The sequence below is a fragment of the Tachyglossus aculeatus genome (assembly GCF_015852505.1).
Source record: "Tachyglossus aculeatus isolate mTacAcu1 chromosome 12 unlocalized genomic scaffold, mTacAcu1.pri SUPER_6_unloc_1, whole genome shotgun sequence".
Taxonomy (NCBI): Eukaryota; Metazoa; Chordata; class Mammalia; order Monotremata; family Tachyglossidae; genus Tachyglossus; species Tachyglossus aculeatus.
The window spans coordinates 1,755,009-1,772,085 of record NW_024044828.1 but is presented as its reverse complement, the minus strand read 5'-3'; the positions used below and the strand labels follow the sequence as shown (position 1 = coordinate 1,772,085).

Genomic DNA, 17,077 nt, shown 5'->3' with positions numbered 1-17,077 from the left:
GCTCAGTGGCAAGAGCCCGGGGCTTTGGAGTCCGAGGTCATGGGTTCAAATCCCGGCTCCGCCACTTGTCGGCTGGGTGACTCTGGGCAAGTCATTTCACTTCTCCGAGCCTCGGTTACCTCGTCTGTAAAATGGGGATGAAGCCCCCGTGGGACAACCTGATCAGCTTGTAACCTCCCCAGCGCTTTGAATCAGTGCTTTGCTCCTAGTAAGCGCTTAATGTCATCATCATCATCACAGAAGGGGGAAATGCAACCTGTGCCTCCCGAGAGTTAGCTAAACCCTCTGGAAAGAGCGCTAATTCAGTCAGGCCGCACAGGGCTGTTCGCTCCTGTGTGGGTCTCTGGACCGTTTAGCCCGTGTCTCCCCACTCCTCACAAACCTCCAGCAGTCGCCCATCCATGTCGGCACACAGACATTCCTCACTTTCGGCTTTAAAGCCCTCAATCACCCTGGCCCCACGCGCCGCTCTCCCCTCCAACTCAGCTCACACGCTTTGCTCCTCCAATGCCACCCTTCTCACTGCACCTCCAACTCGACGGTCACCGCCGACCTCTCCCCCTCGTCCCGCTTCTGGCCTGGAATGCCTTCCCTTCCGATATCATTTTCCCAATCAATCAATCAATCAATCGTATTGATTGAGCGCTTACTATGTGCAGAGCACTGTACTGAGCGCTTGGGAAGTACAGATTGGCAACACGTAGTGACAGTCCCTACCCAACAGTGGGCTCACCGTCTAAAAGGGGGAGACAGAGAACAGAACCAAACATACCAACAAAATAAAATAAATAGGATAGAAATGTACAAGTAAAATAAACAAATAAATGAATAAACAGAGTAATAAATATGTACAACCATATATACAGGTATATATATACACCTTCCCACCTTCAATGCCAAAAGGCTTTCCCCAACTAAGCCCTATTTTCTCTTCTCCTACTCCCTTCTGACTTTTCCTTGCACTGACGCTTACTGACACTGACCCTTTTAGACTGTGAGCCCACTGCTGGGTAGGGACTGTCTCTATATGTTGCCAACTTGAACTTCCCAAGCGCTTAGTACAGTGCTCTGCACACAGTAAGCGCTCAATAAATACGATTGTTGTTGTTGTTGACTTACATCCTTTACTCACCTCTCCCTCAGCCCCAGCACATATCTGCAAACATTAGCATCTATCTCCCCCTCTAGACTCTAAGCTTGCTGTAGTAATAATAATAATGGCATTTATTAAGCACTTACTACGTGCAAAGCACTGTTCTAAGCTCTGGGCAGGTTACAAGTTGATCCGGTTGTCCCACGGGGGGCTCACAGTCTTAATCCCCATTTTACAGATGAGGTAACTGAGGCCCAGAGAAGTGAAGTGACTTGCCCCAAGTCACCCAGCTGACAATTGGCGGAGTCGGGATTTGAACTCATGACCTCTGACTTCAAAGCCCGGGCTCTTTCCACTGAGCCACGCTGTTTAGGCACGAACGTGTCTATTATCTAGTGGCAAGTGCCACTAGAGAAGCAGTGTGGCTCAGTGGAAAGAGCCCACTTCTGTATTTTTTACAAGAAAACTCTAGGGATACACTACCAGAACGACTGCGGATGGAAGTGGGGCGTTCTGAGAGAGATACATCCATGGTGACGGTTTGGGTCGGAGACGACTCGACGGCAACAGACAAGACGAGAAGCACTTAAATGTGAAGCAGGATGGCCTGGGGGGAAAGAGCACCTGGGTTCTAATGGCAGCTCCGCCACTTGTCGGCTGTGTGACTTTGGGCAAGTTTCTCTATGCTTTAGTTACCGCACCTGTAAAATGGGGATTGAGACTGTGAGACATGGACTGTGCCCAACCAGACTGTCTTGCATCTACCCGAGCGCTCAGTAAAGTGCTTGGCACATAGTAAGCGCTTAAGAAATGCTATAACAAAATGGGATGTGCTGAAGTTTCCATTACCAATGCATAGCGACCTATTTTGGGGGACCATTTTGTTCTCGTGTACGCATATGCACATTTAATTCTCTTAATTCCGAATCTTTTATTTGTGCATACCTGCTCAAACGTAGTCACAACTCTGTTTAATCATTTAAAAAATATTTACCCTGTTTGGTGCATTTGTTCGATCTTCAGAACATACAAATGCATCTTAGTATTTCTTACGGGAAACTGTTTTTGTTTCATGCTCTTTCATCTGAATATTCATTTTCATGGAACCGATCTTCTTTGACGGTAGCTGTTCAGCGCTTTCTATGGGCCAGACATCCTACTAAAACACTGGGGTAGGTATACGATAATTAGGTTGGACACAGTCATTGGCCCATATGGGGCTCACAGTCTTAATCCCCATTTTCTAGATGAGGGAACTGAGGCCCAGAGAAGTGACGTGATTTGCCCAAAGTCACACAGCAGACAAGTGACAGAGCCAGGCCCTCCGATTCCCAGGCCCACGCACTCTCCACTGGGCCACACTGCTTCTTTAGAGAACAAACCGGGGTAAAGCAGTACAGTACAAGCGGATATTCAAGGTGGCCCATTCCCAGAGCGTATATCAACACACCTAACATGTGGCACCTTATCTCAAAATATCATTCGTTTCCAATTTTTCTGCTCTTTTCTTAAAAATAATGACCAGGTGTTTGTCCTGTATTTCCCTCTTCTCGAGGAGGGCATTGAAAAAATATTCCCACATGTCATTTTAGTCTTAAATGGGCTGCAAGCTTGACGAGCCAAGTATTTGCAGAGGGTAATGTTTTTCAAAATTAAAAGACCACATGAAAATGTCAGCCCATTTTGTCAGTTCCCCACGAGCAGAAAGCAAAATCCACAACTCAGTCGACACTCGGGGAAAATGTTAGCCCGATGTAAAATGCAACGACTCCCCCGCAAAAGAACGTAGCCAACTAACCTAATGTTGAAAATACTGGTACTGACTCGAGGCTTTTGTAAAGACAGAAACGTCCCTATTTCTGAATGAAGAGAAACACAAAAAAATTAAAAGCACCAGATCCCCTTATTTTCTGTGGAAAGGAGCGCAATTGTGGCGTTGTCTCGCGGAAAGAGCCAGGGCCTGGGACTCAGGGGACATGGGTGCTAACCTTGAGCAAGCAATGGTGACAATAATAATGGTATTTGTTAAGCGCTTACTATGTGTCAAGCACTGTTCTAAGCGTCGGAGTAGATGAAAGCTAATCAGTCCCTGTCCCACGTGGGGGCTCGCAATCTTAATCCCCATTTTGACAGGTGAGGCAGGTGAGGTAACTGAAGAACGGACGAGTTAAGTGACTGGCCCAAGGTCACCCAACAGATAACTGGTGGAGTTGGGATTAGAACCCAGGTCCTTCAGGACTCCCAGGGGCATGGCTCTATCCACTTGACTATGCTGCTTCTGTCACTTCACTTCTGCGTGCCTCAGTTTCCTCATCTGTAAAAAAATGGAAATTAAATCCTACTCCCTCCTTAGACTGTGAACTCATCTAGCGCTTAGAACAGTGGCCAAACTGTACTTTCCAAGCACCTAGTACAGTGCTCCGCACACAGTAAGCGCTCAATAAATACGATTGACTGAATGAATGAATGCTTTGCACATAGTAAGCGCTTAACAAATGCCATCATTATTATCATGGAACTGCATCCAACCTCTTTACCTTGAATGAATCCCAGTGCTTTGTAAAGCGCTTGGCATATAGTAAGTACTTAAAAATACCATTATTAAGATGATGACGCATAATTCACATCAATTCTGAAGGGAAATCATTCTAACCGAATTAAGGTGGGAGATTAAGTACAGTGCTCTGCACACCGTAAGCGCTCAATAAATACGACTGAATGAATGAATGAATATCTGAAATTCACCATTACATGAGCTATCTTTTTAATCTTTCATAGCCCGCATATTGGCAAATACGGCAAAGCAACACACCCCAGGGCGCCTTAATATTTTCTCCATCTCTAAATTGGTTAGACCCAATCAGCAAAGCTTCATCGTGACATGTTCAGTTTACTTTGTCCTCTGATCCAATTAAGCACTAATGTGGTTCTTCCAAACGACCGTCACTTTGATTGGAAACTGGTCACTGGCTAAATAATGAAAGTCATCTACAAAATAATCCCTTGATTAACCTGTTCCAATCCAAAACGATCTAATAAAACTGTCAATCCCTCAGATGAGGAAAGATTAATTTTCCTAAGGTTTCTCTGTCAGCTTTCCTCTAGCTTTCAATACGGACTGAAAATTTGCCAAATAAGGTCACACTTTTCACACGGAAGGATGGTAAATCAGACTGTTGTTTTTTTTCTTTCCTTTCCTGGGATTATTTAGGCTTCAGAATCACTTTTCAGTCTGAGGAAATGAGTGTTCCGTGAAACTGAAACTTTTGTTGCCAACTTGTACTTCCCAAGCGCTTAGTACAGTGCTCTGCACACAGTAAGCGCTCAATAAATACGATTGATTGATTGATTGATTTCAAAATACCCTTCCTTGCTGCATAAAGTCGATTTTTCCCGGTCCACCTCCGGCTGCGGGAAAAACCGGAAAGTCCGGGAAAATCCGGGGCTGGCGGTCCTGTCGGCCGTCGGGTGTCCCGTCCCAAACGAGCGGTGTCTAACGAGAAGCGACACCCCCGCTCACCCCTCATCGGGCCCCCCGTTTCCCGCAGCTCCGCAACGGGGACGCACCAGGTCGGTTGGGAAGAGCAGTCACGCGGAGGATTATCATGGAACTCTATCCAACCTCGTTACCTTGAATCCCAGTGCTCCGTAAAGCGCTTGGCATATAGTAAGTACCATTATTAAGATGACGACGCCTAATTCACTTCAATTCGGAAATCATCCTAACCGAATTAAGGTGGGAGATTAAGTACAGTGCTCTGCACACCGTAAGCGCTCAATAAATACGACTGAAATAAACAGACGCAACAGGGCCACTGGAGGCCAAGGAACAACACAAAATGGACACCGATATGAATGGTTTCCTAATCCGATTCGCCTGTTCAAGGCTGTTTGTTAAAAAGAGTTTTCTCTAAGTCTTTTAATTTTGCAGAAGGTTAGGGGGAAGCGATTTCTGCTAAATATATTCATAATTGGAAGGCAGGGATTGTCTGTCTTTATTGCTGTACTGTACTTTCCAAGTGCTTAGTACAGTCTTCTGCAATCAATCAATCAAATCAATCGTATTTATTGAGCGCTTACTGTGTGCAGAGCACTGTACTAAGCGCTTAGGAGGTACAAGTCGGCAACACATAGAGACAGTCCCTACCCACCAGCGGGCTCAAAGTCTTCTGCACCCAGTAAGCGCTCCGTAAATACGGCTGAATGAAGGAATAACTGGAGTTTCTACTAATATTCAATTTGGAGTGAGTTCCACATTTTGCCTTAAACCTATGCAAGTCACACTGTGAATAAAAAGTCAGTTCCGTGATTCACAAGTGATTTAAGCTTTGGACCCACATGCTTTTCAAAGAGGGGCAAATCAAGCTCACACTTGACAACTTGGCTGTTTCTGATTGTGCAGAGAAATACTGAGGACCCCTTTAAGAAAGAACACTTTTGGGTGCTTCCCTAACTCCGTTTCCCACTGTAGCCACATAATAAGTAGCATGGGTCAGTGGAAAGAGCCCGGGCTTTAGAGTCAGAGGTGATGGGTTCAAATCCGGTCTCTTCCAATTGTCACCTGTGTGACTTTGGGCAAGTCACTTAACTTCTCTGTGCCTCAGTTACCTCATCTGTAAAATGGGGACTAAGACTGTGAGCCCCCCGTGGGACAACCTGATCACCTTGTAACCTCCCCAGTGCTTAGAACAGTTCTTTGCATATAGTAAGTGCTTAATAAATGCCATTATTATCATTATTATTATTAATCCTGGCTCCGCTACTTGTCTGCGGTTTGACCCTGGGCAAGTCACTTCACTTCTCTGGGCCTCAGTTCCCTCCTCTGTAAAATGGGGATTGAGACCGTGCGCCCCATGTGGGTCAGGGACTGTGTCCAACCCGATTTGCTTGTATCCACCCCGGCGCTTAATACAGAGCCAAGCACACAAAAAACAGTGCTTTGCACATAGTAAGCGCTTAATAAATGCCATTATTATTATTATTATTATTATTATTATTATTATTATTACTAGGCCAAGCTGCTTCTCAGTGCTCCAAGGCTTATTATGTGTAGAGTGCAGCACTAAGACCTTGGGAGCACACAATCCAACAGAATTAGCAGAAATGTTCTCTATCCATAACGGGCTTGCCCTAAACAATCCCGTTTTAAACAACCATTATGAGTCAAGTATATGATTAATGTTTGTGCTCTTCAGTGTTGAATAAAACTCAACATTAATGAACTTACTGTACAATCTTTATCACCTGAGAAGCAGTATGGCTCAGTGGAAAGAGCCCGGGCCTTGGAGCCAGAGGTCACGGGTTCAAATTCCGCCTCCACCACTTGGCAGCTGTGTGAGTTTGGGCAAGTCACTTCACTTCTCTGTGCCTCAGTTCCCTCATCTGTAAAATGGGGATTAAGTCTGTGAGCCCCACATGGGACACCTTGATTACCTTGTATCTACCCCAGTGCTTAGAACAGTGCTTTGCACATAGCAAGCGCTTAATAAATGCCATTATTATTATTATCTGGCATCTCCTTACCTGGCAAATATGTTTGTACATATTTATTACTCTATTTATTTATTTATTTTACTTGTACATATCTATTCTATTAATTTTATTCTGTTAGTATGTTTGTTTTGTTCTCTGTCTCCCCCTTTTAGACTGTGAGCCCACTGTTGGGTAGGGACTGTCTCTGTATGTTGCCAATTTGTACTTCCCAAGCGCTCAGTACAGTGCCCTGCACACAGTAAGTGCTCAATAAATACGATTGATTGATTGATTGAGTGCTTACTGTGTGCAGAGCACTATACCAAGCACTTGGGAAGTACAAATTGGCAACATATAGAGACGGTCCCTACCCAACAACGGGCTCACGGTCTAGAAGGGGGAGACGGACAACTAAACAAAACAAGTAGACGGGTGTCAATACCATCAGAATAAATAGAATTATGGCTATATTGGGTATTGGGAGCACTGGAGCTTGAAATAGGGGAAAGAGCGTGGGGATGTCAGAGGACCTAGGTTCCGATGTCAGCTCTGCCACTTGTCTGTTGGTACTTTACTTGTCTATGCCTCAGTTCCCTCATCTGCTAGATGAGGGCACTTAGAACAGTGCTCTGCACATAGTAAGCACTTAACAAATGCCATTATTATTATTATTATTAACCTCCCCAGTGCTCAGAACAGTGCTTTGCACATAGCAAGCGCTTAATAAATGCCATCATTATTATTATTTTGATGTTGATGGCGTGCATTTATAGTTTTCTCTTCTCCACTGTGCCTGTCTCAGTCCCTCTTCTCCCTCCCTCTGTTCTTACACTGAAAGCCCCTTGAGGGCCAGACCCCTGTCTAATTCGGACCCAAACAATTTTTCAACATTTAGTACAGGGCTTGCACACAGAAATTATTTAATAGTATTAAATAATAATTATAATTATGGTATTTATCAAGCGCTTATTACGTGCCACGCACTGTACTAAGCGCTGAAGCGGATACAAGTACATCGGGTTGGGCACAGCCCCTGTCCCACGTTGGGGCTCACAGTCTCAACCCCATTTTCCAGATGAGGTCACTGAGGCCCAGAGAAGTGAAGTGACTGGCCCGAGGTCACGCCGCAGTCAAGTAGAAGAGTCGGGATTAGAACCCATGACTTGCTGACTCCAAGGCCTGGGCTCTAGCCATTAAACCATGGATAGTAAGACTCTGTAATAATGGTAAGATTATTTCTATCATTACATCCCATTCCTCTGCCATGCCAACAACAAAGGTTTTCTATTGTATTTAGGTTCTCTAAAGAGCGGCAAATTTTACAAACAATGTTTAGCTCAGTTCTAATGTTTTGAATTCTGTACTAGAAGCGCGTCTCAAAATCTTCCCCAGAACACCACAGATTCCCACTAAACAGCAGCAAATACTCCGTCACGTAAGAAATGTCATTTCCGCATCTTAGTACAGTGCTTTTGCATACAGTTAACGCTCAATAAATAGGATTGAATGACCCCAGGACCCTTTAGAGAAACTGTACGATGACTATCTTTCTTGATATCTCTCCTCTTGGTTAAGGTTGCAACTCCTAACTTCCCTAACTTTTCAGGCAGTATTTAATTGATCTATAGGGTATATTTTCCCTAATAATAGGTTGCGTTTTGCCTTAGGAGGTTCAAAGCCAAACCACCTTGTTTTACTGAAACCTTCCTTAGAAAACTGTGTTTGATAGGAACCCGGGCCCATTCTAGGTAGGAGGCGGTTCAAGTCTTAACAACCAACACAATCGTAATTTTCATTTTATACAGTTGAAATACGCCGTTTCCACACAAAATCGGATGACTGATTGCTTAAACCGAACATACTGCTAAGGAGCCCGAAACAAAGCCTTGTTAGCTACAACTCCTTGCTCACTATATCATTACTATATTCATGTATATTTATATATACATGAATGTATATTATATTATAATATATATATACCATATTATATATAGTAATGTATATTTATATATACATTACTATATTCAAAAGCCATCAAGACTCTTACCTGAGTCTCAATTCCTTGTTCCAGCAAACGTTTAGCCTGGTTTTCAACCTCAAGTCGGGCTCTGGCGATGAAAAGCAGGTCGTTTTCAATCACTTCGATTCCGGAGAGGTCGATTCCTTGAGAAAGGTAATCTATAAAAGAAGTTCAACGTACCTCAATTTCCGATCATTTACGGATTATGTCACAAATACACATTCATTCATTCCATCGCATTTATTAAGCGTTCACTGTGCGTCGATTTCCGATCATTTATGGATGATGTCACAAATACGCATTCATTCATTCCATCGTATTTATTAAGCGTTTACTGTGCGTCGATTTCCCATCATTTACGGATGATGTCACAAATACACATTCACTCATTCCATCGTATTTATTAAGCGTTCACTGTGCGTCACATTTCCGATCATTTATGGATTATGTCACAAATACACATTCATTCATTCCATCGTATTTATTAAGCATTTACTGTGCATCGATTTCCGATCATTTATGGATGATGTCACAAATACGCATTCATTCATTCGATCGTATTTATTAAGCGCTTACTGTGCGCGGGGCACTGTGCTAAGCACTCGGGAAAGAATACAGTACAATGATAAACAGTGCCAATCCCCGCCCACAATGAGCTCATGGTCGTAGGAATCTAATTACAATCGATGAGTGTAATATAATTTATAACATTCATTCCATCGTATTTATTAAGCGTTTACTGTGCGTCGATTTCCGATCATTTATGGATGACGTCACAAATACGCATTCATTCATTCCATCGTATTTATTAAGCGCTTACTGTGCACGGGGCACTGTGCTAAGCGCTCGGGAAAGAATACAGTACAGTGATAAACAGTGACAATCCCCGCCCACAATGAGCTCATGGTCGTAGGAATCTAATTATAATCGATGAGTGTAATATAATTTATAACATTCATTCCATAGTATTTACTGAGCACTTACGGGGTGCACTTGAAAAACATGGAAAAAGCTGCAAAAGTACAAAATCACATCAACATAGCAAAGATTCCCCGTCGCTTTAAAGCTTTAGCAAGATACATGTGTCGAATAAGGGGCGTAAGTTGACTATCTGCCAGGGATCCCGTGCGGGGATTAAAGACAGTAAATCATGCCTACCTTTTATTAACTCAATTACAATATTTTCTACACAAAATGAATGGAATCCTGGATTCCCCAGGAAAAAAAGAAATCAGCTCTACCAGGCTGCCTATACAGTCTATTAACCTAGGCAATCTGCATTCCAACGAAGCGCACAACTACACAACTTCCCGACAGACAACAAACACAACAAGTAGACGGCAAGACAAAACAGCTCCTGCTTTGTAATAATAATAATAATGATGGCATTTATTAAGCGCTTACTATGTGCAAAGCACTGTTCTAAGCACTGGGGAGGTTACAAGGTGATCAAGTTGTCCCATGTGGGGCGCACAGTCTTAACCCCCATTTTACAGATGAGGTAACTGAGGCCCAGAGAAGTTAAGTGACTTGCCCAAAGTCACACGGCTGACAAGTGGTGGAGCCGGGATTTGAACCCACGACCTCTGACTCCAAAGCCCATGCCCATTCCACTGAGCCACGCTGCTTCTCTTTATCTAAAAGATTAAGACTGTGAGCCCCCCCGTGGGACAACCTGATCACCTTGCAACCTCCCCGGTGCTTAGAACAGTGCTTTGCACATAGTAAGCGCTTAACAAATGCCATTATTATTATTATTAACAAGGCAAACGTCAGGTTTCTTATTTCTTTAAGCCCACCAATTAAACAATAAGACTAGGCTATCAAGAGCCAGATTAAAAAGACAGAGGTAGGTTCAATAAGAGTCGAGCATATAAGCGCTTACTTAGTACACGGTAAGCGCTTAATACATACGATTGAATGAAGAATGCACCATCCAGCTGTGAAATAATAATAATAATAATAATGATGGCATTTGTTAAGCTCTTACTATTCTAAGCGCTGGGGGGGATACAAGGTGATCAGGCTGTCCCACGCGGGGCTCACAGTCTTAATCCCCATTTTACAGAGGAGGGAACTGAGGCTCAGAGAAGTGAAGTGACTTGCCCCAGGTCACACAGCAGGCGTGTGGTGGGGCCGGGATTCAAACCCACGACCTCTGACTCCAAAGCCCGGGCTCTTTCCACTGAGCCACGCTGCTTCTCTACCTCAGGAGTGTGGGGTCAGTCCCACTTAGGCTTTTGCCATCTTGTCATCTTGTACTTCCCAAGCGCTTAGTACAGTGCTCTGCACACAGGAAGCGCTCAATAAATACGATTGATTGATTGATTTTGCAGCCACGCTCTCACACAGAGACAGGAATTCACCAGTCACCTTCAGAAACAAAGTCAGTTACACACACACGAACACATCATCATCAATCGTATTTATTGAGCGCTTACTGTGTGCAGGGCACTGTACTAAGCGCTTGGGAAGTACAAGTTGGCAACATATAGAGACGGTCCCTACCCAACAGTGGGCTCAAAGACACGTGTGGGTATATACACATAGGTACACAAAGAGGAATATATTTCAGTAGTCAAAATTATAGGTACTGAGGAGATTCGACTGCCGTGACCCCAGGGTTGCACTCTTGTATATGTCTAGACTGGGAGCCCGTTGTCGGGTAGGGACCGTCTCTATGTGTTGCCGATTTGTACTTCCCAAGCGCTCAGTCCAGTGCTCTGCACACAGTGAGCGCTCAATAAATACGACTGAGGGAATGAAAGAATGACTATTTCTTCTCCCTGACTTGCTTCCCATTCCCTGGCTTCGCCTAACACACTTCAACTCACAGTATCACGGTCATCCACGGTCAGATCTGGCCCCTAAAGAAGTGATGGGAACAGCAATCAATCAATCAATCGTATTTATTGAGTGCTTACTGTGTGCAGAGCACTGTACTCAGCGCTTGGGAAGTCCAAGCTGGCAACATCTAGAGCCGGTCCCTAACCAACAGTGGGCTCACAGTCTAGAAGGGGGAGACAGAGAACAAAACCAAACATACTAACAAAATAAAAGAAATAGAATAGATAGGTACAAGTAAAATAAATAAATAAATAAGTGAATAAATGAATGAATGAATGAATGAATGAATAAATAAATAAATGAATAGATAAATAAATAGAGTAATAAATATGTCAACAGCAATGTTCGGAGCCTGGTGGACCGTTTGCTTTCAGGGACTCCGTTCTTTGTGACCTGCTCCTTCCACAGTGCCGGGGGAGGACAGGAGGTAGCCCGCGGGCAACCTGCTCCTCCTTCATTCATTTATTCTACTTTATTCTAAAAAAATGAATTTATTCATTTATTATTACAGAGAAGCAGCGTGGCTCAGTGGCAAGAGCCCGGGCTTTGGAGTCAGAGGTCATGGGTTCAAGAGCCCGGGCTTCGGAGTCAGAGGTCATGGATTCAAGCCCTGGCTCCGCCAAGTGTCAGCCGGGTGACTTGGCGCAAGTCACTTCACATCTCTCGGCCTCAGTTCCCTCATCTGGAAAATGGGGATTAAAACCGTGAGCCCCCCGTGGGACAACGTGATCACCTTGTAACCTCCCCAGTGCTTAGAACAGTGCTTTGCACATAAGTGATTACTAAATGCCATCATTATTATTATTATTCTTATACTAGACTGTGAGCCTGTTATTGGGTAGGGACCGTCCCTATACGTTGCCGACTTGGACTCCCCAAGCGCTTAGTACAGTGCTCTAAACACAGTAAGCACTCAATAAGTACGACTGAATGAAGGAGAAGGGGATGAGGCCAGCAAGGGATGGGAGCGGCGATAATAATAATAACAAATGCTAAAGTGCTTAGAACGGTGCTTTGCACATTAGTAAGCGCTTAATAAATGCTATTATTATTATTTATTTGTTCATTCGATCGTATTTACTGACCGCTTACTGTGGGCAGGGCACTGTACTAAGTGCTTGGGAGGGCACAGTGCAACAATAAACGGGCCTGTTCCCTGCACCCAACGGGCTTATAGTGTAGCGGGGCAGGGGAGAGGGGCGTCAGGAGACCTCTCGGCTTCCTCTCCACCCTCCAGCCCGTGCTCCGCTCCGCGGAAGGCAAATTCCTGGTTTCCCGCCGACAGCCTCACCTCCTGCCCGCCTTTCCGCCTGGAAGTCCTTCCGGCTTCCCAGCCGGCAGTCCACTTCTCCCCCCGTCTTCCAAGCTCTTCTGGAACCACGTCTCCAGGAGGCCTTCCCTCATTAACCTCTCGACTCCCCACTCCAAACCCCCGACAAGGCCGCGTCCCCAAACACTTGGCTACTCACGACCCCGAGGAGCGCTTAAGTCGGTCTTTTTATACTCTCCGGCTGCCTCCTCCCTATAATTTATTTAGACTGTGAGACAGTGACAGTGTCCAACGTGCCTATCTTCTAACTACCCCAAGGCTTAGAATAGTTTCGGACACCGACTAAACGGTGGGGCATAGTAGAAAGAGAAACTGAGGTCTAATCCCAGCTCCACCACTTATCTGCTGTGTTACCTTGGGCAAGTCGTGTAACTTTGTAAGCGCTTAAATACTATTATTATTATTATTATTATTATTATTCTCCGTGCCTCTGTTTCCTCACCTGCAAAATGGGGATTCAACCCTATTCCCTCTCCTACTTAGAGTGGGACCTGATAATCCTGCCCGTCCCCCAATATTCAGTATCCGTTCATTCGATTGCAGAGAAGCAGCGTGGCTCAGTGGGAAGAGCCCGGGCTTTGGAGGCAGAGGTCACGGGTTCAAATCCCAGCTCCGCCAACTGTCAGCTGGGTGACTCTGGGCAAGTCATTTCACTTCTCTGGGCCTCAGTTACCTCGTCTGTAAGATGGGGATTAAGACTGTGAGCCCCCCCCCCCCCCGGCTTGCACTTCCCAAGCGCTCAGTGCTCTGCACACAGTAAGCACTCAATAAATACGACTGAATGAACTGAATGAAAACCTGATCACCTTATAACCTCCCCAGCGCTTAGAACAGTGCTTTGCACATAGTAAGTGCTTAATAAATGCCATTATTAATTATTATTTATTGAGCGCTTCCTGGGTGCCAAGCACTACAGCACAAATACGAGCATTATTAATAATAATGATAGCGTTTATTATTTATTAAGCCCTTACTATGTGCAAAGCACTGTTCTAAGCGCTGGGGAGGTTACAAGGTGGTGAGGTTGTCCCACGGGGGGGCTCACAGTCTTAATCCCCATTTTACAGATGAGGGAACTGAGGCCCAGAGAAGTGACTAGCCCAAAGTCACACAGCTGACAAGTGGCGGAGCCGGAATTCGAACCCATGACCTCAGACTCCAAAGCCCGGGCTCTTTCCACTGAGCCACGTGGCTTCTCCTAATTAGTGTCTGTCTCCCCTTCTTGACGGGAGGGAGTATATCTACTAATCCTACTGTACCCTCCCAAGCGTCTACTACAGTGACTGAGCCCACAGTGGGGACTAATAAAGACTACTGATGGATTCACTGGCTGAATGTCCAAGTTTCTCAAGGCCTCCGCAGGCCAAGGGCAGGTCAGAGGCGAAAGGCCACGGGGGCCCAGAGGGGAGGTTGAGGGCTGATACGGAAGAGGGGACCGGCGGAGCTGTTTGGTCGCCCAGCGCGTTTGGAAACTGAGGGCTTGCTGTCTTAGCCGCCCTTTTTCCACAGCCTTGTTCATCCAGGGCAAGTTGGGGGCGAAGGCGGAGGCGGTGGGGAGGCCGAGGGTTTGCGCTGCCGCTGCCTGAGATCCGTTTCCATTTCCTGCCCAACTCTGCTGTATCGTACGAGAGCTCAGTACAGTGCTCTGCCCACGGCAGGTGCTCAATAAATACCACTGCCGGACGGCGCTGTTCTTGTATCTGGCACAGGGCAGCCATCCTGCAACTCCAGCAAGCGGGATTAAAGTTTGCTTTGGAGTGGCTACTCCTAAAGACTATATCAATCAATCAATCAATCGTATTTATTGAGCGCTTACTGTGTGCAGAGCACTGGACTAAGCGCTTGGGAAGTCCAAGTTGGCAAAATACAGAGACAGTCCCTACCCAACGGTGGGCTCACAGTCTAAAAGGGGGAGACGGAGAACAAAACCAAACATATTAACAAAATAAAATAAATAGAATAGATATGTACAAGTAAGAATGGATATATCTTCTATCTTTCAGTCATTCAATTGTATTTATTGAGCGCTTGCTTGTGCAGAGCACTGGACTAAGCGCTTGGGAAGTCCAAGTTGGCAAAATATAGAGACAGTCCCTACCCAACGGTGGGCTCACAGTCTAAAAGGGGGAGACAGAGAACAAAACCAAACGTATTAACAAAATAAAATAAATAGATATGTACAAGTAAGAATGGATATATCATCTATCTTTCAGTCATTCAATTGTATTTATTGAGCGCTTGCTTGTGCAAAGCACTGTACTAAGTGGTTGGGAGAGTACGATAACACCAGACACATTCCTGCTCACAACGGGCTCACAGTCTAGAGGGAGAGATGGAGATTAATATAAATCGATAATAAATAATGGGGTTGCTGACGTGGCTGCGGAGCCACGGAGAAGCGCCATGGCTCAGTGGAAAGAGCCTGGGCTTTGAAGTCAGGGGTCATGGGTTCAAATCCCGGCTCTGCCAACTGTCAGCTGTGTGACTCTGGGCAAGTCACTTCACTTCTCTGGGCATCAGTTCCCTCATCGGTAAAATGGGGATTAAAACTGTGAGCCCCCTGTGGGACAACCTGATCACCTTGTAACCTCCCCAGCGCTTAGAACAGTGCTTTGCACATAGTAAGCGCTTAACAAATACCATTGTTATTATTATTATTATGTGAGGTAAGGCTTGGGATGCTTGGGAATGCAAAGTGTGGATAGTGCTCTTTGCCCGGGCTGGGCTGGGCTGGGCTGGGCAAAGACCACTGGTCACCATGCTGGTGTGGGATCAATCAATCAATCAATCAATCATATTTATTGAGCGCTTATTGTGTGTAGAGCACTGTACTAAGCACTTGGGAAGTCCAAGTTGGCAACATATAGAGACAGTCCCTACCCAACCGTGGGCTCACAGTCTAAAAGGGGGAGACAGAGAACAAAACCAAACATACTAACAAAATAAAATAAATAGAATAGATATGCACAAATAAAATAAATAAATAAATAGAGTAATAAATATGTACAAACATATATACAGGATGGCATCTACTCAAGGAGGCCTTCCCAGACTGAGCCCCTTCCTTCCTCTCCCCCTCGTCCCCCTCTCCATCCCCCCCATCTTACCTCCTTCCCTTCCCCACAGCACCTGTATATAAGTATATATGATTGTACATATTTGTTACTCTATTTATTTTACTTGTACATATCTATTCTATTTATTTTATTTTGTTAGTATGTTTGGTTTTGTTCTCTGTCTCCCCCTTTTAGACTGTGAGCCCACTGTTGGGCAGGGACTGTCGCTATATGGTGCCAACTTGTACTTCCCAAGCGCTTAGTACAGTGCTCTGCACACAGTAAGCGCTCAATAAACACGATTGATGATGATGATGATGATGACCTAGTTAGCTAACCGCACGCTTCTGGACCGCCAGGAAGCGGGGCAGGGGTTGGTTCATTCTCGGGGGAACTAAAATGGGGCAAAAGAGTTACGGCTTTTGGTGGTTCGCTTCCTGGGACCCTCCCAGGAGCACGTTGTTGGTGGTTATTATTAGCAACAATAACAAAGATAATAAGAATAACTGAGGTATGTGTTAAATTCCTGTTACGTGCCAAGCGCTGCACGACGCACTGGGCTAGATTAAAAAGCAAACCAATCTACCACGACGCCCTGACCCATACAAGGCTTACATCTAGTTAAGTGGGCGAACAGGTATGGAAGTCCCGTCTCACGGATGAGGAAACCGAGGCTCGGAGAAGTGAAGCGGCTCGCTCAGGGTCACAAAGGAGGCAGATGGGAGAGCCGGGGCTACAACCCACGTGCTCTGTCCACTATGCCGCACTGCTTCAATCAATCAATCGTATTTATTGAGCGCTTACTGTGTGCAGAGCACTGCACTAAGCGCTTGGGAAGTCCAAGATGGCAACATATAGAGGCAGTCCCTACCCAACAGTGGGCTCACAGTCTAAAAGACTGTGACTAAAAGACTAAAAGACCTAAAAGACGGTATTTAGTCTGTCTTTTTGCTTCACTCTAGGTGAAGAGTTAGTCTTCTCCTTCATTTTACCTCCAACTAACTTCCTCAATGGCAGTTTAACAAGCTGCTTCACCTCCTTGGCGCTCTTAATAGTCGACGGTTACCCATCATTTTTAAAAGCTCCGTTATTGGCTTCTTCCAGGGGGCATTCGCTTCCTTTCATCTATCGCACGGTTCCGCTTCAGTTGGAAAACTGTGGCCAAAACTGGAAAACAGAAGTCAATGGGAGCACCCCATGAGGAGCAGCTGCCGGATAAGCCCCTTAATCTCGTCCACCGCGTCTTCTGACAGATCATT

The 17,077-nt window shown here is 45.2% G+C and overlaps 1 protein-coding gene across 2 annotated transcripts in view; it reads right to left on the bottom strand.

Moving 5' to 3' along the window:
* Nucleotides 1-17,077, bottom strand: part of COG5 (component of oligomeric golgi complex 5) — a 303,390-nt gene that overhangs the window by 151,190 nt on the left and 135,123 nt on the right. For both annotated transcript variants that reach the window (XM_038741032.1, XM_038741033.1), the window contains one exon: nucleotides 8,613-8,743. In XM_038741032.1, coding sequence (XP_038596960.1) covers nucleotides 8,613-8,743 — 131 coding nt within the window. The remainder of the gene's footprint in view (nucleotides 1-8,612; nucleotides 8,744-17,077) is intronic.